Raw genomic sequence first — 25189 nt, 5'->3', positions numbered from 1 at the left:
TGCGCTGCGGTGGTTAGTCCTCTCCCGGCCGCCGTCGCCTCCGACATATTGCCCGCAGGAGCTGCGGCGGCGAGCGGAGAGCGCCGCGGGAAGGAGATGGGTGAGCAGAGCTGGCTGGGCTCGTCCGGGGCCGCGGGACAGGGCACGCCTGGCTGCTAACCGCCGCTCCACGCGGACCGGAGCCGCGAGGAGGGGGAGGGGAAGGGACGCGGCGCAGGCGGGACCCCGCCCCTCCGGTCCTGAGGGGGCGGGTCACTGCGTAGGGGCGGAGCTTCCAAAATGGAGAGGGCCCAAGGGGCTCGGGCTTCCTTGGGGACACCATTCTCCCGGCTGGAAATGGGGGCCGGGCAGCCTGGTGGGCGAGACTGCGAGCTAAGGGTGCGGTTTTAGACTTGTGGTCGCTGGTGTGGGAGAGAACCTTCTGGACTGTAGGCGCTTGCACTAAGGGCGTTGGGGCTGAAGGGAGACCCAGCCCACCAAGGGAGCCCCTTCTGAGCCAAGCTTCAGGTCCTGGAGGGCTTTGACTGGCTTGTGGGCGGGGTCTTTGGGCTGACAGTTGTGTGTGGGCGGAGTTTCTGGGCTGAGGACTTTGTGTGGGTGCACAGATTCTAAAAGAGAGTGGGCGTGGGCAGAGTTCCTGCGCTGAGGGAGTGTGTGTGGGGTTTTCCAAGCCAAATATAACAGTGTGTGAACAAAGTTTTCGGTCTGGGGGCTTGAGGTCAGAGCTTTGGACAGGCATATTTTGAGGATCTGTCAGAAAACCTTCAGAGCTAGGGAAGCCTGAGCTCAATGCTTATGAATGGAGGCTCCTCTGTTGCCATGAGGAAGATGAACAAGTTATAACTTCGATTAAGGGTTTGGGAGTTATGTGTAGGATGCTGCCTGGGATCTTAGGATAGACCACTAGTCTTAGAGATACAGCTTTATAATATCTAAGTTTTGTTTCACAACCACAGCACTGTCTCAAAGACCATTCTGACGTTAAGCTCAGAGCCCTGGAGGAAAAACTTGTCTCAAAGCTGGCCAGATTGTAAGTTTCTGGAGACTCATATCCAGAAGAAAAGGAGCAAATATCAGAACCGAGACGCTCAGGACTCAGAGCCTGCTCTTTACTGTCCCTGATGACATCGTGTAAACTAATCTGAAAATCCTGCCATTCATGAATTGTCCCATTCACTTACCAGCATAGATCCCAGTGAACTGGAAGTGACAGAAACAACGAGGAAGACACTGTCTAGTAGTACAAGCCCATTATCCTAGCGCTCGGGAGGCTGAGGCAGGTGGGCTGTAAGTTTGAGTTGTTTACATAGTGAGAAATGAATTTACTGACTTTCCATTTTAGTGGGAAAGACAGCAAAACATGTTAACAGATAAGTGATTTCAGAGGTACTGGAGAAATTGCTCAGCAATGAGGAGTGTTAGTTCCTTTTGCAGAGGGCCGAGGTTTAATTCCTAGCACCCACATTGTGATTCCCAGCCGTCCCCAGCTCCAGCTTCAGGGATCTGAAGCCCTCTTCTGACCTCTGCACATACGAGGCACACATGTGGAACACATGCATGCATGCAGGAAAAACATCCATACACATAAAATACATTAAAAAATTTTTAAGATAATTTCTAGCTGGGCAGTGGTGGCCCCAGTGCTTGAGAGGCAGAGGCAGGTGGAGTCTACAGATCGAGTTCCAGGACAGCCAGGACTACACAGTGAAACCCTGTCTCAGAAAGAAGAAGGGGGGGTTGGGAAGATAGCTTACTTCCCAAAGTGCTTGCCACACAAGTGTGAGGACCTAAGTTTGATTCCCAGAACCTGAAAAACACTGGGTGTGGTGGCGTGATCTCGTAATCCCAGCACTGCAGAGACTGAGATGAACAGATTCCTGGGCTCACTGGCCTGCCAGCCTACCTAATTGGCGAGCCCCAGGCCAATGAGAGGTCCTGTTTGAAAGTAACAACAGCAAGCGACAAGGTAGAGAATTGTGCAGACCTGCTGACCTGAATTCAGTCCTTGGAACCTAACCCCCAAAAGTGGCCTTCTGACCTTTCTATGCACAGTGTGGCATGCATGCTTCATCACACACAACAGAACCAAGTAAAAATTGAAATTCTCCACTAGAAGAAGAGAAATACATCAAAAAGGACAGGCAGGAAAGCACTCCATATAAAAAGCACAGAAATGCAAGAGTTGACAAATGTGCCTACCTGATAGCCAGAGCCCAGGGTAGGGTAGGGTAGGGACAGAAGGCGGGTGCTGAGGAGGTAGGCAGAAGCTGCTTCATAGGCTCCTGTGGGGTTTGATAAAATGAAATGCATGAGCTCACAGCTAGCCTCATCCACATAGCAAAGAAAGAAAGAAAATGAAATGCCAGTTAACTAATATAGCATTGCTGTCATCCTTGATTCATGTCCTACAGGAGGACGAAGAGGTCCCAACAGGACATCTTATTGTCGAAATCCGCTCTGTGAGCCAGGATCTTCTGGCACCTCTAGTGGAGGCCACACTTCCAGTGCATCAGTGACCAGCGTCCGTTCTCGAACGAGGTAAGCCGCCTCTTCCTGTGGCAGTGTGGATCAGGCTGACCCTCACTGGATTTTAAGACGCACTATCCTACATGCCAGGTGGGGCTAGAGGGGACTGAGCATCCGCAAAGACCAGAGCAGGCTCTGAGGGTGGTCTCTTGGAGAGATGCTATGAGATTTGGTAGAACAAACCAGTCCCAGCTGGGGCTGTACTCCTGATTTACTGGTGGCTTGCCCAGGTTGCCATCTGTCTCTGGGCCTCCTTTTTCTTATTTGAAAAGCGAGCCTCAGAATTCCCTCCTGGGAAGAGTGGGAAGACTTGAATAAAGTCAGGAGAGGAAAGGCTCTTTCCTTCTGCTCCTTTTGTCTGCCAGGCAAGATAAGGAAGACTTCATCCTTGTAGGCTGCTTTTTGATGAAATGCACAATCCTCTGTGCCAGAAGCTTTTTCTGGCCAGATTCTCAGGTTAGCTCCTGATGTTGTTATTCTCCACCTCCAGGACCAGTTCTGGAACAGGCCTCTCCAGCCCTCCGCTGGCCACCCAGACAGTGGTGCCTCTGCAGCACTGCAAGATCCCCGAGCTGCCAGTCCAGGCCAGCATTCTGTTTGAGCTCCAGCTCTTCTTCTGTCAGCTCATAGCCCTGTTCGTGCACTACATCAACATCTATAAGACGGTCTGGTGGTACCCACCCTCACACCCACCCTCCCACACCTCCCTGGTAGGTGCTCAGCCAGAGTCGGCTGTGTGCTCGAGAGTGCGCATGCGTGCTTGTATGCCTGCATGTTTTGTATGTGTTACATAGCTTACCAAATACCACTGTATACCTGCTGTATCCCTGCCTCCATATTGGGCATGTTGGATGTAGAGGGAACAGGAAACCGACGGTTCTTAACTATAGCTAGTGTGCTTAGAACTATGCAGGGCTCTGTAAGGATAGCAGAGTTGAATCTGACAGACGGGATCCTAAATCTTGTCTGAGAGATGAGTCTTGGGAATGTATGAATGCTTCAGGGGTGGAAAGAACCCTGGACAGAAAAAGAGGTTCAGGGACAGGGACATGGGTGTTAGAGCAAGAGTGCTCACACACCACTCTCTTATCCCCAGGGACTGTCCCACTTCCCTTCTCTGGGTCCTGTTCTACTCCTCTAGGTAATTTCCTGTCCTGAGTCAGCTGGAGGCCAATGAAGGTCAGAGAATGGGGACAGTCTCTGTGGAAAGAACTGGGCCGGGGGAGGTAATGGGTATAAGAAAAGCCTATGTATGGAGAAGGGGCCCATGTGACCCCCAGGCCTCTGCCCTCTGACAGAACTTCCACCTGATCGACTTCAACTTGCTGATGGTGACCACCATTGTTCTGGGCCGCCGCTTCATTGGGTCCATCGTGAAGGAGGTGATTGGGTCTAAAGGCTGGCCAGGGGCTTTGGGACTCCCCTTTCCACGGGATGCCAAGGAGACACACCTACCCTTAGCCCCGAGGGATTTCCTCTGAGCTCCTTGTGGGCTTATTTGATGAATGTTATGGTATCCCATTGACTCTCCCAATCCACTAGGCATCAGAAAGACAGGCTACGTTCTTCCCAGCCTGCTCTGCGCCTTTTCCTGGGTGGGATTATAGGCCATGTTCTGTGGGACTAGGGCATGGCTCCTGTGGCCTCCATCCAAGGTCCCAGCCTGTCGTATCTCACCCCAACCCAGGCTTCTCAGAGGGGGAAGGTCTCCCTCTTTCGCTCCATCCTGCTGTTCCTCACCCGCTTCACCGTTCTCACGGCCACAGGCTGGAGTCTGTGCCGGTCCCTCATCCACCTCTTCAGGACCTACTCCTTCCTGAACCTCCTGTTCCTCTGCTATCCGTGAGTACCCCTCACCTCACCCCTAGCACCTGACACTTGATTGTGCCCTTTGTGTGGCTGGGTTATCAGTCCACAGTATCTGGCAGGCTCGAAGGCAGGCAGCAACAATGGCCTCTCAAAACATCTGGTGACATCTGAGAACAGGACGATTAGCCTTTTTTGCAGAAGAAATTGAAGTGGTATAAGCTACTCCATCTCTACCGATGGGAGGCTGGAATGGGATTCAGAGCTGAATGAATACCCAAGGGGACATTTGCAAATGGGAATGCATGGGCTTGCTTTGTCTTTCTGTCTTGCTTTCTTCTTTCTTTCTCTCTCTCTCTTCCTGTTTTCTCTGTATTTCTCCATTCCTCCATTTCCTCACCCTCCCCTTTGCGTTTATGATTTTTTTTTTTTTTTTTTTGAGACAGGGTTTCTCTGTGTTGTCTTGCCTGGCCTGGACTCATTTTGTAGACCAGACTGGCCTTGAACTCACAGCGGTACACTTGCCTCTGCCTCCTGAATGCTGGGATTATAGGTGCGAGCTGCCACACCCGGCTATGAAATGTCTTTTTGCTTCTTGATATCTTTGTTTACGTGTCTCTGTGAGTGTCTGTGAAGCACACCTGTGTGTATACATGTCTGCCTCTGAGTATGTACCTGTGTCTCAGTGTCTGCTTGGCTTGCCTGACTGCCTCACCAGAGACTCCATTCAGATGGAAAGGCCAGATCTGCCCCTCTATGGTCCAGAATCCAGGAGGCTCCTGGCTCCCTGGGCATGGACAGTCACCTGCCATCGTTGTGCTTTCTGGTCCATGAGCATCCTCAGGATGGGCCAGTTCTGGCTCTTGGAAAGCTGCAGAGCTCTGCCCTCTGCTTCCCTCCCCTGCTGGACTAAGAACATGCCTGTTTGGGTGGTCTCACGTGCCTGGTTACAAGCAGGGATTTTTAGGAGTTTAAAACAAATATATCAGCTGGGTAGTAGTGACACACGCCATTAATCCCAGCACTCAGGAGGCAGAGGCAGACAGATCTCTGTGAGTTCAAGGCCAGTTCTGGTCTACAGAATGAGTTCCAGGATGCCCAGAGCTACATAGAAAAACCATGTGAGTGTGTGTGTGTGTGTGTGTGTGTGTGTATTAATTAATCAAAACTATTATATTAGTAAAAATTTATATAATTAATATAAGTAAATTTGAAATAATTATTAAATCAAATTATTAATAAAAATCCATGCATATAAAATTGATAAGAATTAATATATTAACCTTTATGTATATAAGTATTTTGCCTGCATGAACGTATGTGCATGAGTGCCGCTGGAAGCAGGAAGAGGGTGTCAGATCCCTTCTGATTAAAGTTAGGAAAATTATGAGCTGCCATGTGGGAGCTAGAAACTAAACCCAAGTCCTCTGCAAAGGCAGCAAGTGTCTTTTAACCACTGTGCTGTCACCTAGTCCTCAAGAGAGAGGTTTTCTCTATACCAGCCTGGCCTTGAATTTGCTATGCAGCCAAGGCTAACCTTGAGGCTGAGCCTGCCTTTACCTCAGGAGGGTTGAATTACAGGTTTTTTGCCATTGTGCCCAGAGTGTGTGGTGCTGGGGACCCCAACCCCGAACCTCCTGCATGGTAGGCAGGCACTGTACTCCCTCCCTTCTAGACTTTAATTATGGGACTCATACACATCTTATAGAAGTATTTAGCTCTGTGAAAGCCTGTGTTTATTTTTTTTTTTCCAAGACAGGGTATGTCTGTGCAGCCTTGGTTGTCCTCAAACTCAGAGATCTGCCTGCCTCTGCCTCCCTATTGCTGGGATGAAGGGTGCATGGCACTACTTCTTGGTTTTTTGGTGTTGTTTTGTTTTCAGTTGTTTTTCTTAGTTGTGTGGTACTGGAAATAAAACCTAAGAGCACGTGCATTTCACACAAGCACTCTACAGCTGAGCCACATCCCCTTCCCGCCACGAAGGCTGTAATGGTTTGGTTTGGTTTGGTTTGGTTTGGTTTGGTTTGGTTTGGTTTGGTTTTGGTTATTCGGGACAGGAATTTCATGTAGTCCAAGCTGGCTCCCACTCATTGTGTAGCTGAGGATGACCTTGAACTCTTCATGCTCTGACCTCTACCTCCTGAGTGCCAGGGTTACGAGTATGTGCCACCATGCCCATCACTACACTTAAAAATAAAAATATATTCATATCATAGTATATGTGATACTAATATAACTTAATGGAACTTTTTTCATATGGTAGTTTTATATTTTTTCATTAATTGGAACTTAGACATTTTTCATGGCGATAGATATGACAGTAGCCTCATACTATATTTCATCGTCTATTCTTCTGTTGTTTTGGGGGTCTGTTTTGGTTTGGTTTGGTTTTTTGTGAAACAGGGTTTCTCCGTGTAACCTTGGCTGTCCTGGACTTGGCTTTGTAGACCAGGCTGGCCTTGAACTCTGAGAGATCCGCCTGCCTCTACCTCCCTGAGCGCTGGGATTACAGGCATGCACCACTGTGCCCATTTTTGTGGGGTTTATTTGTTTTGAGACAGGGTTTACTCTGTGTTTTGGAATTGGCTTATAGACCAGGCTGGCCTTGAGCTCAGGGATCCACCTGCCTCTGCCTGGGATTCAAGGTGTGTGCCATAACCACACGCAGCTGGTCTTCACTACTTTGTGGGTTCTTCTTTTCCCATCCTTTATCACCCTTATCTGCCTCTTGTTTCACCCCCTAACACTAGTTGCAGAGAAACAAGGAGAGAGGGAGAGAGGAAATAGGAAAACCCCTGGATCTAATTTCTTTTCTTCGGTTTCTTCTTTGACGATGGCTACTAGCAAACCACAAACAACCTCCCTGAACTACCAATGACCTCGCCTGTCAGTGCGCTAGCATTTATATTCCCTTTGCGAAGTTCCCAGAATTCCACGAGTTACACAAGTGCAGACTGTCTGCAGCTGGCAGAACTGTGCCTGTGCTAGAGCACAAGGCAAATCATATTCAGCTGCTGCAGACAGTCTGAAGCAGCCCCACGTCCCTTCACCTGGGATTAAAATAAAAGCACATTCTTATAATATTTATGTTTTTTTAAAGAAACCAAATTCCAGAATTCTTGCTACAGACCCTGGTTCTTAAAAAAAAAAAAAAGATTTGATTTATACATGTAAGGCGGTGTATGTGTCATGGTGCACGTGTGCCTGCCAGAAGACAAGTTGCAAGGCTTGGGTCTCTCCCTCCAGCATGTTGGTTCCCAGAGCCAAACTTAGGGTGTCAGACCTGGCAGCAAGCATTTGCTGCAGAGCCATGTCACTGGCCCTAGAATTCATTTATTTATTTATTTATTTAGCCCTAGAATTTTTTTTTTTTAATGAGCATTTGCTTCTTCTTCTTTTTTTTTTTTTTTTAAGATTTATTTATTATTTATACAACAATCTACCCTCACACCAGATCTTACTATAGATGATTTTGAGCCACCATGTGGCTGCTGGGAATTGAACTCAGGACTTTTGGAAGAACAGCGGGTGTTCTTAACCTCTGAGCCATCTCTCCAGCCCCGGCCCTAGAATTTTTACATACAAAGGTAATTTGATTTACCTTTCTTTGTAAGATTTGACATTCTGTGTTTTCTTTATGACAGGGACACAGGGTCATTTCCGTACACTTAACAGTATTACCATACAACATATTCCCAGGAGTAGAATGTCAGACAGTATGTTCCGTACGTCTGTTAAGAATTTTAAGAAATTGGGCCAAAAGAGATGGCTCAGTGAGTAAAGGTTCTTGACGGACAGCCGGAGTTTGATCCCTGCGGTCCACATGACATGAGGAGAGAACCAGCTCCTTGAGGTTGTCCTCTCACTTCCTCAGGCATGCTGGGGCACACATTCCTGCCCACCCACCCTCTGATCCAAAGAGAAAGAGAACAGTAGCTTCCAATCCCACCATCCAGGTTTTTAGTTCCAAGCTATAAAGCCGGAAGTCAGGTACATTTCTGTAAGCCCAGTACTCAGGAGGTACAGGCAGGAGGATAAGAGTTCAAGATTTTTATTAGCTACACAGCAGTTAAACTTAGCCTGGGCTACATTAGACCCTACCTTAAAAAAAAAAAAAAAAAAGCCAGGTGTAGTGGCACAGGCCTTTAGTCCCAGCATGTGGAAGGGAGCAGGTGGAGCTCTTGTGATTTGAGGCCAGCCTGTTCTACAAAGCAAGTTCAAGGACAGCCAAGGCTACACAGAGAAACCCTGTCTCAAAACCTCCTCCCACCAAAAAAAAAAAAAAAAGAAAAAGAAAGAAACTCTTAGAGTTTGAAGTTTTTTGGTGTTTTGTTTTGTTCTGTTTTCAGAGACAGGATCTCCTATGTAGCCAGTTAAGAGCTCTGGCTGCTCTTCAGATGGCCCTGGGTTCCGTTCCCAGCATGATGGCTAACAGCTGCCTATGACCTCAGCTACAGAGGACCCACCTTCCTCTGGCATCTTCAGGCACTGTGTGCGTATGATGCCCAGACACACATGCAAGAACATCCATAAAGTAAAACTGCTTTAAGTCGAAAGGTGTGAAAGTATAAGTTGAAAGAGCTTCCCCTGCACTGCGGCCCTCCAGCCATCCGCTTCCCCTCTAAGGCGTAATCGGCACTCTTTGACATTTCGTACAGGCCCTGGAGACAAGCATAGCACACACAGCGTACAAGCACGTGCACCCTGATTCCCCACAGTGGCAGACAGACGTAGCTTCCCCTCTCATTACCCCTGTCCCCAGCATTTGATAACTCTTCCCCACCGCTGGTTATTTTTGTCACTAATAACGGTATTTTGCTCTGTGCTATAGCTCTTGTCTGGCATGCGCAAAATTCTGTTAGATGGAACTCTAGCATGTGCCAACTCAGACACTGCAAAAGAACATTTTTTTTTTTTTAATTTTATCAACAGTGTTTTTGAGTCACTATTGGGAACCCTGGCGGGGGAGGGGGGGATGCCTGGAGAGATGGCTCAGTAATTGACAGTACATATTCCTCTTCCCGAGGATAGGAGTTGAGTTCCCAGCAGTCATGTGTGCTGACAGCTGCCTGTAACTTCAGCTCCTGGGACACAGCTCTCTTTTCTGGATCCTAGGAGCACCTGTGGTCACACAGGCACATATTCACACACACACACACAACTGTATGCGTATGATTAAATTTTCTTTAATTCTTAAAGAAAAACTGTTAGGAACCTACCTATCCATTTTTCTTTTCCTTTCCCTCCTTTCACTTCCTGGCAATTGCAGTCACTTATATTGTCAGAGAATATGATACTCATCATCTCTTATATAACCACATTTCAGCTTTCCATCCCATGTCTGAAACTAATTTTAAAAAATTAAGCACTGGGCTGGAGAGATGGCTCAGAGGTTAAGGCTGTTCTTGCAAAAGACCTGAGTCCAATTTCCAGCAACCACATGGTGGCTTACAACCATCTATAATGAGATCTGGTGCCCTCTTCTGGCCTGCAGGCACAAATGCAGGCAGAACACTGTATAAATAATAAATAAATAAATCATAAATTAAAAAATTAAGTACCACTAAGTAGTGTAACCTTAGTAAATATACCAAAATGACGTTCATTGTCATAGTTATTGGGTGAACTCATGAAAAGAATGTTGCTCATGTCAGAGTCAGATGGTTTCTCTTAAACTCCATCAGTTAATTAAAATCATGCTATATTTGACTGTGCTTCATATTAAAATAACATTCTTATCTTGGAGTTTGTAACTGACTTTCTTTCTTCATGACGGTCCGTCAGTACATCCTCATGTTTCTCCAGCCCCTCGAATGTGCTGCCTGTTACCTGGAGTCCTTTTCCTCCCTGGCCAATGCTATCCCACCTTACGACCTCCACCCTCCTGTTCCAGAATGGAACAGCTACTCTAGGCTTGCCGTGTGGTTCAGCCTGGGGCTTCCCTTGCTGGCCTCCTGACCTGCATGCTCTCCTGGACCCATGCCTTCTTAAGTGTCTCAGTTGATTGCCCTGCCTACCTGGCTGTTTGAGACGGGTGTGCATTCTATGTCGTTATATATCTTTTCTTAATTCAGTTTTATTTTATTTTATTTTTGGTTTTTTGAGACACGGTTTCTCTGTGTGGCCTTGGCTGTCCTGGACTGACTCTGTAGACTAGGCTGGCCTCGAACTCATAGAGATTCGCTTGCCTCTGCCTCCCCAGTGTTGGTATTACAGGTGTGTGCCACCATGCCTGGCTTCTGTCTGTTAACCTGCATTAGTCAAGATTATTTGTGTGACAATGAGTTTATTTTCATAGTTCTTTTTGCTGACTTAGATTTGTTTTCTGCTTTTTAAAAAAATTTAATTGTGTGTGAAATCTCTCTGCTTCTGCCTCCCAAGTGATGGGATTAAAGGCATGCACACCACCACCCGGCTTTTTTTTTTTTTTTTTCCTTCTTCTTTTTCTTTCAAAATCTTTTTGCTTCCATTTATATGTAAGTGAGCCTATGAATTATGTGAGTTACATGTGTGCGAGAGCCCCAGAGGCCAGAAGAGGGCATTGGTTCCCCTGAAACTGGATATACAGGTGATTGTGAGCTACTACGTGGGTGCTGGGAACTGAACCTGGTCCTCTTCAAGAGCAGCAAGCGTTCGTTTTTATTTAGTTGTTTGTTTGTTTGTTTGTTTGTTTGTTTGAGACAGGGTTTCTCTGTGTAGCCATGGCTGTTCCCAGAACTCACTCTGTAGACTAGGCTGGCCTCAGACTCAGAGCTCCACCTGCCTCTGCCTCCCCAGTGCTGGGATTAAATGCAGCATCGCCACCAACCCTCAGACAGATTATTCTCTATTATATGAGACTCTTGTTTTCAAAGCCTCTTACGTCCTCTCAGCTTCATCTTTCCAGTAGAGCCACTTTCCTTTTCCCCGTTTTGTGCTGCCTTTCCAAGTGCAGTCAGTCCCTCTTCTCTCTGTGTTTGAGAACAAGCAGGAGTTGTTTGTTTCGTCTTCTGCCCTTGTTCCAGTGGACAAGAGGCTTGACTGGGCTCCAGCCGAGCACATGCAGGACACAGTAACTATCGAGCTGTGAGGTAGGAGCTCATTGTCAGGCCTGTGCTCCCGTAGACCCCATAGGCCAAAGGGGCAGTGGATGAGAGGGCCTTCCTTAGAGGCTTCCACTCAAGGGCCTCCCTTAGCTAAGGGCTTCCGCCCTCAATGCTTTATTTGGTTGCTCTTGGTAATCTAAAGGGCCGGCTGAATGAAGTGAGTGGGAACAAAAGGACTTTCATAGTTAGTACCATCTTTGTTTAATCCTCTTCAGTCTTGCTTCTTACTTCCATCTTCTGTGAAATCTGTCCATTTCAAGCCAGATTTTCTCTAGGGCCGCTCTGGAAAGATAAGCCGCTAGCTGCAGGGCACCATCCCATAATACACTCATATAGCATATAGCTGAGAAGTCACCAACTGCCCTGGTTTTGAAACCTTGAGGAAGGCTTCTCTGAAGTGTGTTGTGCTCTTAAGTATAAAATACGTCGTAGCAGATTCTGAAGACTCCTTTCAAACAAAGACAGACAGATATTTCCTTAGGAAACCCTCATTGCTAAAACAGCTGTGTTTTCCAGGCACTGAAATGGTAAAATAGAATATTAAAGCCATTTTCTCTTGGTGTGGCTACTAGTAGTGCATGTTAAATCACTATTAAATGCGTGGCCATTCTGTCTCTGTTGAAAAGCTGTGCTGGACATCACGGCATCTTCACTTGGCAACATGTCTCTGTGTCTGCTTTCTGGTTGGTTTGGTTGTTTCTTTTCTTTTCTTTTCTTTTACATTTATCTATTTACTTACCTACTTTTGGTTTTTTGAGACACGGTTTCCCTGTGCAGCCTTGGCTGTCCTGGACTCACTCTGTAGACTAGGCTGGCCTCGAACTCCTAGAGATCCGCTTGCCTCTGCCTCCCGAGTGTTGGGATTACAGGTGTGTGCCATCATGCCTGGCTTCTGTCTGCTAACTCCATTAGTCAAGATTATTTGTGTGACAATGAGCTTATTTTCATAGTTCTTCTTTTTGCTGACTTAGGTTTGTTTTCTGCTTTTTAAAAAAAATTTCATTGTGTGTGTGTACGCACACACCCGAGTGTGCAAAAGTGTACCACATACATACAAGAATCCTCAACGGTCAGAAAAGGACACTGGATTCTCTAGGAGTAGAGTTACAGGCAGTAGTGAGCTCTCTGTGTGGATGTTGAGAACTGACCCTAGCTTCTTCAAGAGTAGTGAGCCATCTCTCTAGGCCTGTTTTCTACTTTAAAATTCATCTTAATTATGCTTATTTGTGTGAATGCATATGTATGCATTCATGGTGCACATGTGGCTTTCAGAAGACGGCTGACAGGAGGTAGTTTTCTCCTTCCACCGTGTGGGTTCCAGGGATCAAAGTCAGGTTGTCAAGCTTGGTGGCAAGTACCTTTACTCAGTCAGCCATCTCTCTGGCCCTTACCCACTTTTCTGATATAATTACCCCCTTGTCAGCCCTGGAGGATTATGTCCAGGACATCCTACAGATGCCAAAATCTAAGATGCTCAAGTCCTGTATACCTGATGGCATAGCAACAGCAAACCGTGTACACACAACTTCCTGTATACCTCATTATCCTTTAATACCTAATACAGTGTAAATGCTATATAAAATGTTGCTAATATTGTTTAGAGATACATGCCAACGGGAAAACTATACATGTTCAATCAGCCGACAACAACTCCAGGCTTATGTTTTTAGTACAGTCCTCAAGAATGTAACATTTCTGCCAGGCCTAGTGGCATAGGCCTATTACCCGAGCATGTACGAGGCAGAGGCAGGAGGATCTTGAGATTTACCTGAGCTCAGCCTGAGAATTACCTGGTTCACATAGCAAGTTAAGGATGAGACCAAGCCTGGGTTACATAGTAAGACCCTGTCTGCAAAACAGTTTCAGCCCGTGGCTACTTAAATCTGCAGATGCGATGCTTGTACTCTTTCAGGTTATGGGACCTGCCTAGTTTGTCCTCATAGTCCCAGCCACACACTTCCAAACCCCTGGACTAATTCTTTGAATCCCCACATGGGTGCTGCAGAGGGGACATTGTGGACTGTTGAGTGCCTGGCACATAATCGACACGGGATAAGTATTTGTTCTTGCCCACTGCCCTGCAAGGTGAAGAGCACTCTCTTACATACACACCAGCTATACAGCCATGACCTGTTCTGTGCCATTATGCTATATTTTTGTTTGAGACAGGTCTCAATATGTGGCTTAGGCTAGCCTAGAACCCATGATCTTCTCGCCTTAGCCTTCCACATTCTGAAATGACTGGCACATGCCACCATGTACATCTTATTTTTTTTTTTTTCATTTGTTTGCTTGTTTGTTTTTTGAGACAGGGTCTTTCTATGTAGTCCTGGCTGTTCTGGAACTCTGTAGACCAGGCTGGCCCCAGATTTAGAGATCCAACTGCCTCTGCCTCCCAAGTGCTGGGCTGAAAGGCACACCATGCCTTTTCCCCATCTTATCCTTTAAATTGATTGGAGGTGTTTTGTGTTTTGTTTTTCTTAATGTATTTGGTCCCAGGCAGTTCTAGGTATAAACCTAGGCTCTGTTTTTCCTGAACTGATTGTATTACCTTAGAGAACTAACTACACTGCTCTGAGCAACCCTATTTCCTTCCTTGAGAAAATGGCAAAATCATAGCACCTGCTGCCTGTATGCTTATAAGAAAAAAGGGAGTGCATGTAGAAAAGTGAGCCTGGATCATGGCATGTGCCCAATGAGTGTGGGTTGCTATGGTAATTGTTAGCTATCACCATTCAGGAAAGAATTTACCTCTGGCTTCCTACTATGCTCAGTTCCACCATGCACTCAATGCTAAGACATGTTTTGAGCCATTGACTTGGATGGAAAGGTGGAGGGATAGGAAGATGAGTAAATTTTCCCCTCTGAATGTCCAGGAGGGCTGAAGGCCAGCAGGAAAATCAGAGCATCCTCCCTGAGTCGAGGTTCAGAATCCTGACTTTGGATAGGCCTGGCCTCACCTCTTTCTTCCACAGCAGGTTTGGGATGTACATTCCGTTCCTGCAGCTCAACTATGATCTTCGCAAGACAAACCTGTTTAGCCACATGGCTTCTATGGGGCCGAGAGAGGCCGTCAGCGGTCTGGCGAGGAGTCGGGACTACTTGCTGACACTGCGGGAGACTTGGAAGCAGCACACGCGACAGCTCTATGGCCCAGAAGCCATGCCCACCCATGCCTGCTGCCTGTCACCCAGCCTCATCCGCAATGAAGTCGAGTTCCTCAAAATGGACTTCAATTGGCGCATGAAGGAAGTGCTTGTCAGCTCCATGCTAAGTGCCTACTATGTGGCCTTCGTACCTGTTTGGTTTGTGAAGGTACAAAGCTCAACGCAAGCAAAGTGGCTTGCTATGCCCTGCCCCCCACATACACACTTTTCAGTCTTTCTGTTTGTAAAGTAACTCTCCTGGGGGGTTTTCTTGTTATATGTTTGTTTTCTAGGTGTGTGTGTATATGAGAGTTTGTGTGTGTCTGTGTAAGTCTGTTTGTGTCTGTGTAAAAAGCCAGAATTGCTAGGGGGTGTCTTCCTCAGTTGCTCTCTGCCTTATTTCTTGAGCTCGTCTGTCATTGAATCTGCAGCGTGCTGATTTAGCTAGATCCAGAGATCTTCCTGCCTCTGCTTTTCCAGTGCTGGATATTCAGATGCCGAGACACCACATGCGGCTTTTCACATAGGCTCAGAGGAGTAGAGGGCAAGTCCTTAAGCACTTCACCGTCAGAGTTGTCCCCAGCCTCCTCTCTGCCAGTTTTGATAGGCTTTCTCCTCGGGAGCTCTGGAATACAGAGGACAAGTTTCCCTGAAAGGGAGCGACCTAGCCAAGGATTCCTGATTGACAGAAGAGACTTCGCATGTTAGTGGCTCCTTTGGCACAGGTCTATGAGTGTCCTGCTTTGCCATTGAATGGAGAAACCAAGAGCTGGGGCAGGAGAGGTGTCTCAGCAGTTAAGAGTACTGGCTGGGGCTGGAGAGATGGCTCAGTGGTTAAGAACACTGTCTGCTCTTCCAAAGGGCCAGGGTTCAACTCCAGCACCCACATGGCAGCTCACAGCTCTCTATAACTCCAGTTCCAGGCTGTCTGACACCCTTACCCCAAGGCACATTAAATAAATAAATAAAATAAATCATTTCAAAAAAAAAAAAGAGTACTGGCTGCTCCTGCAGAGGACCAGAGTTCAGGTCCCAGCCCACACCATGCTCCATGACTTTAACTTCAGCTCCAGAGGCTCTGCCGCCCCCTTCTGGCCTCTGCAGATACTGCTTCATGTGGTATACATACATACATGTAGGCAGAACGCGCACACTCATAAAAGAAACCAATCTCGAAAGAAAGAAGCGGGGAGTCATCAGATCTAAATGATCTCAAAAGTTAATTCTTTACTAAGTTTCTTCAGCTGCAATAGACTTGAATCCTTGCTCCAGGACGCACTTTGTTACATCCCCCCCGTGTGTGTGTGTGTGTGTGTGTGTGTGTGTGTGTGTGTGTGTGTGTTTATGTAGGCAAATGCATGCTTGGGTGTGTGTGGAAGTCAGTGGACAGCTTGTGGGAGTTGGTTCACCCACAGTCTGGGTCCTGGAGATTGACGTCATGTTGTCAGGTCTGGAAGCAGGGGCGTTTACCTCCTGGCCCCAGGATAAAGTTGGAAGTTAGAGGCTGGAGAGATGGCTAAGTAGTTGAGAGCACTGTCTGCTCTTTCAGAGGCCCTGGGTTCAATTCCCAGTGCCCACATGGCCCCTCACGGCTGTCTGTACCTCCAGTTCCAGGGGAAGTAATGCCTTCTTCTGGTCTGCATGCACACGGTACACAGACACACAGCATATACATCACATAAAATCTTGTTAAATTTAATGTGTATGGGTGTTTGCCTACATGTGCTGGTCTGTGCACCACCTGTGTGCCCGTGCCCTCAAGAGGCCAGAAAAGGTACTAGGTTCCCTGGGCTTGTAGTTCTGGATCGCTGTGAGTCTCCATGTCAGTGCTGGGAACTAAACCCCTCCTCTGGAGGAGCAGCAGCCAGTGCTCTTAAACACTAACCCACATCGCTAAACCCACACAAAAGATTTTTTTTAATTGAATGTTGAGAGGACTGTCTGCAGAGAACTCTGTTATGCATTAAAATCTCTCTAAAGCCTACATTTTCTGTGCTTCCTTTTACCCTCATCTAATTGGTGAAGAAATGGAAGAATAGTCAGGTTAATTTGCCAGAAGTCACATAGTTCATAATTAATGCTCAGCAGAGCCAAGATTGCTTTGCATGTCCAGGCATGCGCTGACCCAGAGTAGGGGGCAGGAGAGCAATTTTCCACCATAGAAATTGACTGGTGGGCACAGGCTCTAAGCTGCCCTTCTCAGGCGTGTCATTGTTGGTTTCGGGCTGTCCTGAAATCTCCATAATATTGTCCTGGTTTCTAGGTAGACTCAGGGAAGGGAGAGGGATCAGGGCCATTTTGGATCTCCTGAGCCTGACCCACCTCCTGCTCTCCTCAGAATACACATTACTATGACAAGCGCTGGTCCTGCGAGCTCTTCCTGCTGGTGTCCATCAGCACCTCTGTGATCCTCATGCAGCACCTGCTTCCTGCCAGCTACTGCGACCTACTACACAAGGCTGCTGCCCACCTGGGCTGCTGGCAGAAGGTGGACCCAGCTCTTTGTTCCAACGTGCTGCAGCACCCGTGAGTTACCCTGTCCTGTGTTGCCCAACCAACCTGTTTCCCTGGTCAGGGTACAGAGTCACTTGCCATCTGGCTCACTAACTCATTCAGTTGGCCAGCAAGTTAGTTATGAAGCTTGTCTGATGTATTAGGACTTGTGTCCAGAGTAGAGTATGTTGGGGCTCTAGCTAGACCTGTTCTCCATCCTTGGGGAGATTACTAGTGTACTGGACGTGGCAGGGGCGAGGGGCAGGGACGACAGGTGATAATGCGTGGACCCCCAACTGTCTCATTCACTCTCCCATGTGTCCACTCACTGACTGATTGCTCATGCGTGAGGTCATTCTTCGCTCCTGTCACTTGCTCGATTACTTGCTTACTTCCTCCACCATTACATTGCCTGTTCCTTCAGTAGTCTTTCACTTCAGCCTGGGGCTCTGTAGCAGGCAAAGGAGCTTGCTCTTTCACCTATCAGCTGGGGGGAGTTATTTATAGATGGCTCTGAAAAGTAGAAAGAACTTTTCCAGTCTGTGCTTTTTGAAACCTCGGTCAGAGCGAGATATGGTTCTGTGTTAGCTTGTGGTAAACCCTATCCAGGAAGGGAGAGCATCAGGGATGAAACAAAGATGAAATCTTTTAATAAGTTCACAGGCTGGTGGGGGAAGATAACCACATAAAAATTAGTTAGGATGAGTGAGGCGAAAGGCTTAGCTGCAGGCTGACACTGTTCTCAGAGCAGAAGTTCATGTCTCCCTACACAGGAGCTCTGAGGTGCTGAGCTGGTCTTCCTTCAGCCTCCTCATCCTTCATCAGTGCCTAACAATTGCACAGCCTTTCAGCTGAGTCCCTGTCCTGATTACACTAAGCATCCCTTGTTGAAGTTCTCATATGAGTCTCTAGGACAGCTTTGTAGAGGGAGGCCAACCAGAGTGAAAGCACAAGGAGATTCCTCAGAGGCCAAGTGCCCTTGTGTTTATGGTCCTGTCATAGGATCCTTTTCATGCTCTGTTTAGGTTCAGAGAGAAGCAGCTGACCTTACTGAATTAGCCATAAGAGGGCTTGGCTCATCCCCCGCACTAGAGGGAAGAAGGAGTAGAAAGATAGAATGTAGCTGGACATGATGGCTCATACCTTTAATCCTAGCACTCAGGAGGCAGATGCAGGTGGATCTCTGTGAGTTGGAGGCCAGCCTGGTCTATAGAGTTTCAGGACAGCCAAGGCTACACAAAGAAGCTGTATCTCAGAAAAAAAAAAAAAAAAAAAAGGAAGGAAGGGAGGAGAAAGAAGGAAAGAACAAAAGAAAGGAAAGAAAGAAAGAAAAAGAAAGAAAGAAAGAAAGAAAGAAAGAAAGAAAGAAAGAAAGAAAGAAAGAAAGAAAGAAAGAAAGAAAAGAAAGCTGCCTGTCTATACCTCACTCCAGTCCTTGAGTAAGATCCAGGCCCTTTGCACAGCCTCCAGGCTGCTGGGCTGGAGCCTGTGAGCCCTTCATTTTCTTCCTACATCCTAACAAATACCTTGCCTCTAGCCAAGTTCTCATATGCTTTACTCACTTCCAAATCCAGCCTTTCCCAATGATGGACTGGAGTGTTCTCTCTATCCTCTCCTATTTCCTGCTCGCCTGGAAACTCCAGGCGCCTTCCTCTGTAAAGGGCCTTTCCACTCAGTGCTCATCCACAGCATCCTCTTCACTTGCTCCCTTCTGTTCCTTTGTCTCGTGCTGCTCGCTCCAGGCTGAAAGCCTCTAGAAACCATGTCTGTTGCCTGTGTAGCACCCAGCCATCTCCTCTCTCCCATCAGAACGCCTGGCTGTGTTTTGTGGGCTTTTTATTTTTTTAATTGTTTAGATTGATTCATTTGTGGTTATGAGTGCGTGTCTGATGACCACAGAGGTCAGAAGATGGTGTCAGATCCCCCGGAACTGGAATTACAAATGGTTGGGAGCCACCATACGAGTGCTGGGAATTAAACCCAGGCTCTCTGCAAGAGCAACCAGTGCTCTTAACTGCTGAGCCATTTCTCTTCATGATTCTTCCCAGTAAACCTCCTCCAACACACACAGACACACACACACTCTACCTTTCTTTCACCATACTGTTGTAGGTGAGTATTAATATTTACTATTGATATATCTTCTGGTAACGCTGCTGTTAATCCTAAACAGCTGTATACTCAAATCACCACACAGAGACTGGGTTTATTTAATTAACCAAGAACTCAATGCTGGGCAGTAGTTACTCCCTCCTAGATCTCCAAGCCCGCATAGTTTCCTAACATTTAGATTTTACCCATTATACTTGCTTTTTGTGAAATCTTAAGTCTGGTTCATTCTCTTCCCGCTGTTCCAAGATCTCTCTCCTGCCTCTGTTCTCCCAGCTCTCCTCACCTTTTCTTCTCCCACTCATTTCCTACCCTCTGGCTCCTCCCATTGTTCAGTATTGTGGCTAGTTGCTTTATTTTGGCCTAGTTACACAAAGTTGAGTCTAAGTATCACAATGCACTATCCAGATTTAAACCAGAGAGTTGGGGAATCAGCGTTTGAATGAATAAGGGTAAGGTGTATACATTTCAAAAAAATATTATACCAACACCATACATTGTTTTTTCCTATTCTAGAACTTCCTGTGAATGAAATCATAAATAGACGCCATGTTCAGCTTCTTTCATTCAGGGTTATGTCTATGAGGTTCGTCCTTGTGGTTGTGTGTTTTTAAGTGAATGAACCAATGAGTCAAGAATATGGTTACATGAGAGTTGCTTAAGAATGTAGTTCTGGGGCTGGAGAGATGGCTCAGTGGTTAAGAGCATTGACTGATCTTCCAGAGGTCCTGAGTACAGTTCCCAGCAACCACATGATAGCTCACAACCACCTGCAATGGAATCTGATTTCCTCTTCTGGTGTGCATGAAAACAGAGTGTTCATATACATAAAATAAATAAATAAATCTTTAAAAAATAATAATAAGAAGAATATAGTTCTGTTTCTGGCTGAGAATCTTGAGGTCCCTGGAATGTCATAGGACTTTGGAAGGAAACTCTCTGCTCTTATTTGGCTTCTCTCTCTCTCTCTCTCTCTCTCTCTCTCTCTCCATTTTGTTTTTGTTTTCGTTTTGTTTTTTTGAGACCAGGTTCCCATGGTTAACTCTGGCTGTCCAAGATCTTACTCTGTAGGCCAGGCATGCCTTGAACTCAGAGATCCACCTGCCTCTACAAGTGCTGGGATTAAAGGTGTGTGCCACCTGGCTTCAGTTAGCCTCTGAATGCCAGGCATGAAGTAGATGCTGTCCACTTCCTAAAGGAATGGATACAGACAAGGAAACAAATAAATGGCAAACACTGGGGAATGTAGACCAGTAGGTAGCAAAAGTTTCAAGGAACAATAAAAGATACTCAATTCCATAAAGAGTCTGAGAAAGGCTTTCTGGAGGATCTTAGGATTTGAAAAATAAGGAAAGAGCCTGCCAGGACAAGGCATCAGGAAGCTCGGTCAGTGTTGTGGGAGTGGCTTATGCAGGGCTGTGAGCAGCACAGTGGAAATCAAGGGGTGGCGAATGGCTTCTCAGGAAGCCACGCCAAAGCCGTGAGATACTGCAAAGCCTTCAGCACATTTTGAACAGCATAATCACAGATGCCTTGTCTACCTAGGTAGGTGGGTATCTAACCCACAGGAGGTTACAAGTGAGGCAAATAGATAGAGACAAGGGTTTTCTTCATAATTTAGATGTCCCACGGCAGTGAATTGCCTGTGGCTGTCACTCCATTTTATAGAGGAGGCAGCTGAGACCCAGAGAAGGAGTCACAGTGGCAGAGTGATAGAGTTGGAAGTGGAGCTGATGGCCACCCTGTGCCCAATCCTTTGGCCCCCATTTTCATGAATGAGCTGGGGACGACAAGATGTGCTCTTGCTTCCAGGTGGACTGAGGAGTGCATGTGGCCACAGGGCGTGCTGGTAAAGCACAGCAAGAACGTCTACAAAGCAGTGGGCCACTACAATGTGGCCATCCCCTCAGATGTCTCCCACTTCCGGTTCCACGTGAGTGTTCTTTTCTGGGCAGGAGGCGGGGCCTGATCTTCAAGGCAGGGAGTGGGTGGGTGGCCTTGACAGGGAGGACGGTGATGACTGTTCCCACTATTGCCAAAACCAGATAAAGACATTGTGCACACGCAACCCAAGGCTGTCCACACAGATGAGCACAACTGCAGTTCCCTCGGCTGCAGCTCTTTCAGAGCGCCGGATAGATGGAGAGAGGATCAGACATTAAATGGAAGGGTTTGGCAGGTCCTTTAAACCTAGCACTGAGAGAAACAAAGGGAGGGACAGACTGACAGAGACAGAGAGATCCTAGCAGCGGGAATAACGTTAATGAATCCATACTTTGTGCCATGCATTTTTAAGCTATTCAAGAATGCTGCACTGAGAAACTTGGGAACTCATGCAGATGGCCTGAGTCAGCATAGGGGAAAGGGTTGCTGTGAATCAGCAAGGCTGCTAGCCTGCAAACCCCCTTCCCAGCAGAGGCCTCATGGCACTACTCTGAAGGAGCTTGAATTCCCATACTTCCTAGAAGCCTCTGCTGAAGCTGGGGGACCAGGTGAAGCTGGAGATCACTGGAGGTGGTTGATCTGGCCAGTTACCTTCATTTCTCAGAGAGAGAGGGAGAGAAGAGACTTGCTTCTAGACTCACAGAAGGCGAAGGCCTAACCTCAGCATCCTGTCTCTTTTGCTACACCCCTGCTGCCTCTTCCCCACCCTATAAGCAGTCCATAAATTTTAGGTGTTTTAGCCAGTTGTGGTGGTACACACCTGTAATCCCAGCACTCAGGGAGGCAGAGGCAGGCAGATCTCTGTGAGTTTGAGGCCAGCCTTGTCTACAAAGAGACTCCAGGACAGCCAAGGCTACACAGAGAAACCCTGACCCTGTCTTGAATAACAAACAACAACAAAAAAGTTTTAGGTGCTTTTTCTGCAGATTGAGATCCCTAGACATTGAGTACTCTTGAACTTAACAAAAACTTCTTTCTTTCTGTTTTCTTTTTCTGTTTTTTTGTTTTGTTTTGTTTTGCTTTTCAAGACATGGTTTCTCTGCATATCCCTGGCTGTCCTAGAACTCACTCTATAGACCAGACTGGCCTATACTTCCTGAGAGCTGGGATTAAAGGCATGAGCCATCACTGCCAGGCAGAAAAAAAAAAAATTTGAATTCTACATTGTTTTCCTTTGAAACACCTTGTAAGACTAAGGTGTTGCTATGCCCCCTACATTTTCAGTCTAGTTTAGGATGCTACAGAGAGGGTAGTAAGTACTCAGGCTGTAGAGTTTAATAGCTGTCCATACTTTTGATGTCTAGCAACTAAGAATAAATAAATAGCTTTTCATGTTGATGATATCAGAGTTGCTAAGCATATAAAGCCTGAGTTCAATCCTTAGCACTACCAAAAAAAAAGAAAGAGAGAGAGATTCTGGTTTGTTCAGGCCCAACAATACTGCAGAGAGTAACATTTTAAAAAAAGTTGGTTTGGGTGTGATGGTACATGTTTTTAAATCCTGGCCTTCAGGCATGCTGATCTCTGTGAGTTCAAGGCCAGCCTAGAAGCAAATAAATAAAAAGAAGTTGACTTTAGGTCAGAAAGAGCAAGGGAGACCTCTCAGAAAAGGCTTCCCAGCTGTGACTTAAGAGTTGGCTCCGAGGTTAAGAGCACTAGCTGCTTTTCCAGAGGTCCTGAGTTCAATTCCCAGCAACCACATGTTGGCTCACAACCATCTATAGTGAGATCTGCCCTCTTATGGCGTGCACAGTGTACATGCAGATAGAGCACTCGTATACATAAAATATACATATACATAAAAATAAAAAAATGTTAAAAAAAGAAAGAGGGGCTAGAGAGATGGCTCAGTAGTTAAAAGAACTGTCTGTTCTTCCAAAGGACCTGGGTTCAATTCCCAGCACCCTCATGGCAGCTCACAACTGTCTGTAACTCCAGTTCCAAGGGATCTGACACCTTCACAATGATGCACATAAAATAAAATTTAAAAATTAAAAAGAAAGAAAGAAAGAAAGAAAAACCTTCCCAAAAGTATCTTCCACAGTCTGAATGGAAGCAGCAGAGCAGAGTGCCATAAGCAAAGACAGATGAGGTAGCAGAGCCTGCCTGACCTGACACAGTCTTCCCCACATACACATGGACCCCTAGAGCTCGACCTCTTCACTGGGCACCAACACCCCCCCCCCCTCCCCCGTCATCCAGAAAGCAGGTTCTGGAGCATGCCCTCTGGCCTTTGCCTACCCGCTCCTGGGTAGTTCTTTTTCAGCAACCCCCTGAGGATCCTCAACATCCTGCTGCTGCTGGAGGGCGCTGTCATTGTCTACCAGCTGTACTCCTTAATGTCCTCAGAGAAGTGGCACCAGACCATCTCTCTGGCCCTCATCCTCTTCAGCAACTACTACGCCTTCTTCAAGCTGCTCCGGGACCGCCTAGTGTTGGGCAAAGCCTACTCATACTCTGCCAGCCCCCAGAGGGACCTGGACCACCGGTTCTCCTGAGCCCCAGGGTGGTTCTTGAGACAACATCCTGGCTTCACCCTGGGGCCTCCTGGCCAAGGGCTTTGGGGGTTGGGTAGGGGGAGGGGGGAAAACAAAACAAAACAAACAAACAAAAAATCCACCAGAGCTTTGTATTTTTGTTACGTAATGTTTCTTTCTTTGATAATTGATGTGATAAGAAGAAAAAAAGTCTTATTTTTATACTCCCAACAAGCCTGTGTCCTGTGATTCTTTCTCTTGCTCCTGCCCTTCAGGCAGTCAGAAGTGTGGGCATCTTGAGCCGGGAAGCCCTGCGCTTGTCTTCTGTGACTCCTCCTGTGGCTGGGAGATGAGGAGATCCCAGAGGCTGAGGCAGCTGTGTACAGATGCTGCTGCGTGGAATACTTCAGGCCTTGTCATCCCCATTTTAACAATGCTATGAAGGTGTGTGCTGTCACTCCCACATGTGAACCGAAACCCAGAGCTCTAGTGACTTGCTCCTGGTAACAAGGCAGGAGCCTTGTTTCTCCTGTGAAATGGCAGAGCTGGCCAAAAAAATAAAATAAAATCCTCTGAAAGGTGGTGACACTACTCCTAGAAAAATATGTCCTGGTCCTCCCAGGCTGCAGTCACTCCAACCCTGCCCTGTACTGGGCATTGGTGCCAGGCCAGGATACTGCTACACTGGGAAAGCAATGCTGGAAGGATGGGTCAGAGGGTCAAGGCACTTTGCACCAATCCTGACAACTCAGATTCAATCCCTGGGACCAATATGGTGGAAGGAGAGACCTGATGACTCCTGTTGGTTGTCCTCTCCACACACACACATAAAGTAAATGTAATTTTTACATAGCTTTAGATTTATTATTTCATGAATATGGGCCATTTACATATGTACATGCTCCATGCGTGTGTCTGATGCCCTTAGAGGTTAGAAGAGGACATTGAACCTCCTGAGATTGGGATTGCACATGCTTTGTGAGCCACCATTTGGTTGCCGAGAATGAAACCCTGGTCCTCCGCAAGAGCCACAGGTGCTCTGAATCACTGAGCCAACTCTCCGGCCCAATAAATGTAATTTTAAAAACTGTGTTTCTTGAAAAAAGAAAAAAAAAAAAAAAACACCAGCACAGCGGGGAGGCTGTTGGTCCTCTCCCTATGTGTGAGGCCACAGTTGTGGTTGCACTTACATTCGGTGTAAGGAGGAGAGCCATCCCACTGAGAAGGAAGGATGGAAGGGTGGAATTCTCCATTGTGTTGGGAGAGGGCTAGCAGAATGTGGTTCCAACACAAGAAAGTGAAGAAAATGGGAGGTCTTTGGGAAGGTCAGGGTCTGGATGAGGGGGAAATGTAATCGGGAGCAGGCTGAGTCCTAGAATGAAAACAATGCTATGGAAAGGGTCATCTGAGGGTCAGCTGGCCCCAGCAGGCATAGAGAGCTCTAAGGGGAAGGGACGAACACACCTGAGCAGTTAGAGAGCTCTAGGGGAAGGAATGTACACACCTGAGCCGGTCTACTTTTGGCCAGAGATATGCAAATGAGCTCCGGAGGATGGGAGGCAGGCTTGACAGTTCTGGTGGTTCTGTTAAGAGGGCATTGTGC

At 47.0% G+C, this 25189-nt stretch overlaps 1 protein-coding gene across 2 annotated transcripts; it reads left to right on the top strand.

Moving 5' to 3' along the window:
• Tmem39b (transmembrane protein 39B) lies at window positions 1–23810 on the top strand. 2 transcript variants are annotated; one of them, XM_055610809.1, is made up of 9 exons: window positions 1–100; window positions 2412–2538; window positions 3017–3236; window positions 3825–3908; window positions 4214–4368; window positions 14396–14732; window positions 16902–17089; window positions 20978–21098; window positions 23365–23810. In XM_055610809.1, the coding sequence occupies exons 1-9, from the start codon at window positions 97–99 to the stop codon at window positions 23605–23607; spliced, it is 1479 nt and encodes a 492-aa protein (XP_055466784.1). In that variant the 5' UTR covers window positions 1–96; the 3' UTR covers window positions 23608–23810. The 2 variants fall into 2 exon arrangements, with proteins under 2 accessions (XP_055466784.1, XP_055466785.1); XM_055610810.1 differs by lacking the exons at window positions 1–100; window positions 2412–2538 and adding an exon at window positions 3623–3705 and having other exon boundaries at window positions 3158–3236.
• The last annotated feature ends 1379 nt before the right edge of the window (window positions 23811–25189 follow it).

This window comes from Psammomys obesus, unplaced genomic scaffold (assembly GCF_907164565.1).
Source record: "Psammomys obesus unplaced genomic scaffold, mPsaObe1.curated_primary_1811, whole genome shotgun sequence".
NCBI classification, from domain to species: Eukaryota; Metazoa; Chordata; class Mammalia; order Rodentia; family Muridae; genus Psammomys; species Psammomys obesus.
The sequence above is the reverse complement of the archived record's forward strand: the minus strand, read 5'-3'. Positions and strand labels throughout refer to the sequence as shown.

Bases quoted from the DNA above. Each gene is read 5' to 3' on its own strand.
- Tmem39b (XM_055610809.1), top strand. The intron at 4,369-14,395 runs GTGAGTACCCCT...CTTCCACAGCAG, and splicing joins CTCCTGTTCCTCTGCTATCC to GTTTGGGATGTACATTCCGT. The intron at 14,733-16,901 runs GTACAAAGCTCA...TGCTCTCCTCAG, and splicing joins TACCTGTTTGGTTTGTGAAG to AATACACATTACTATGACAA.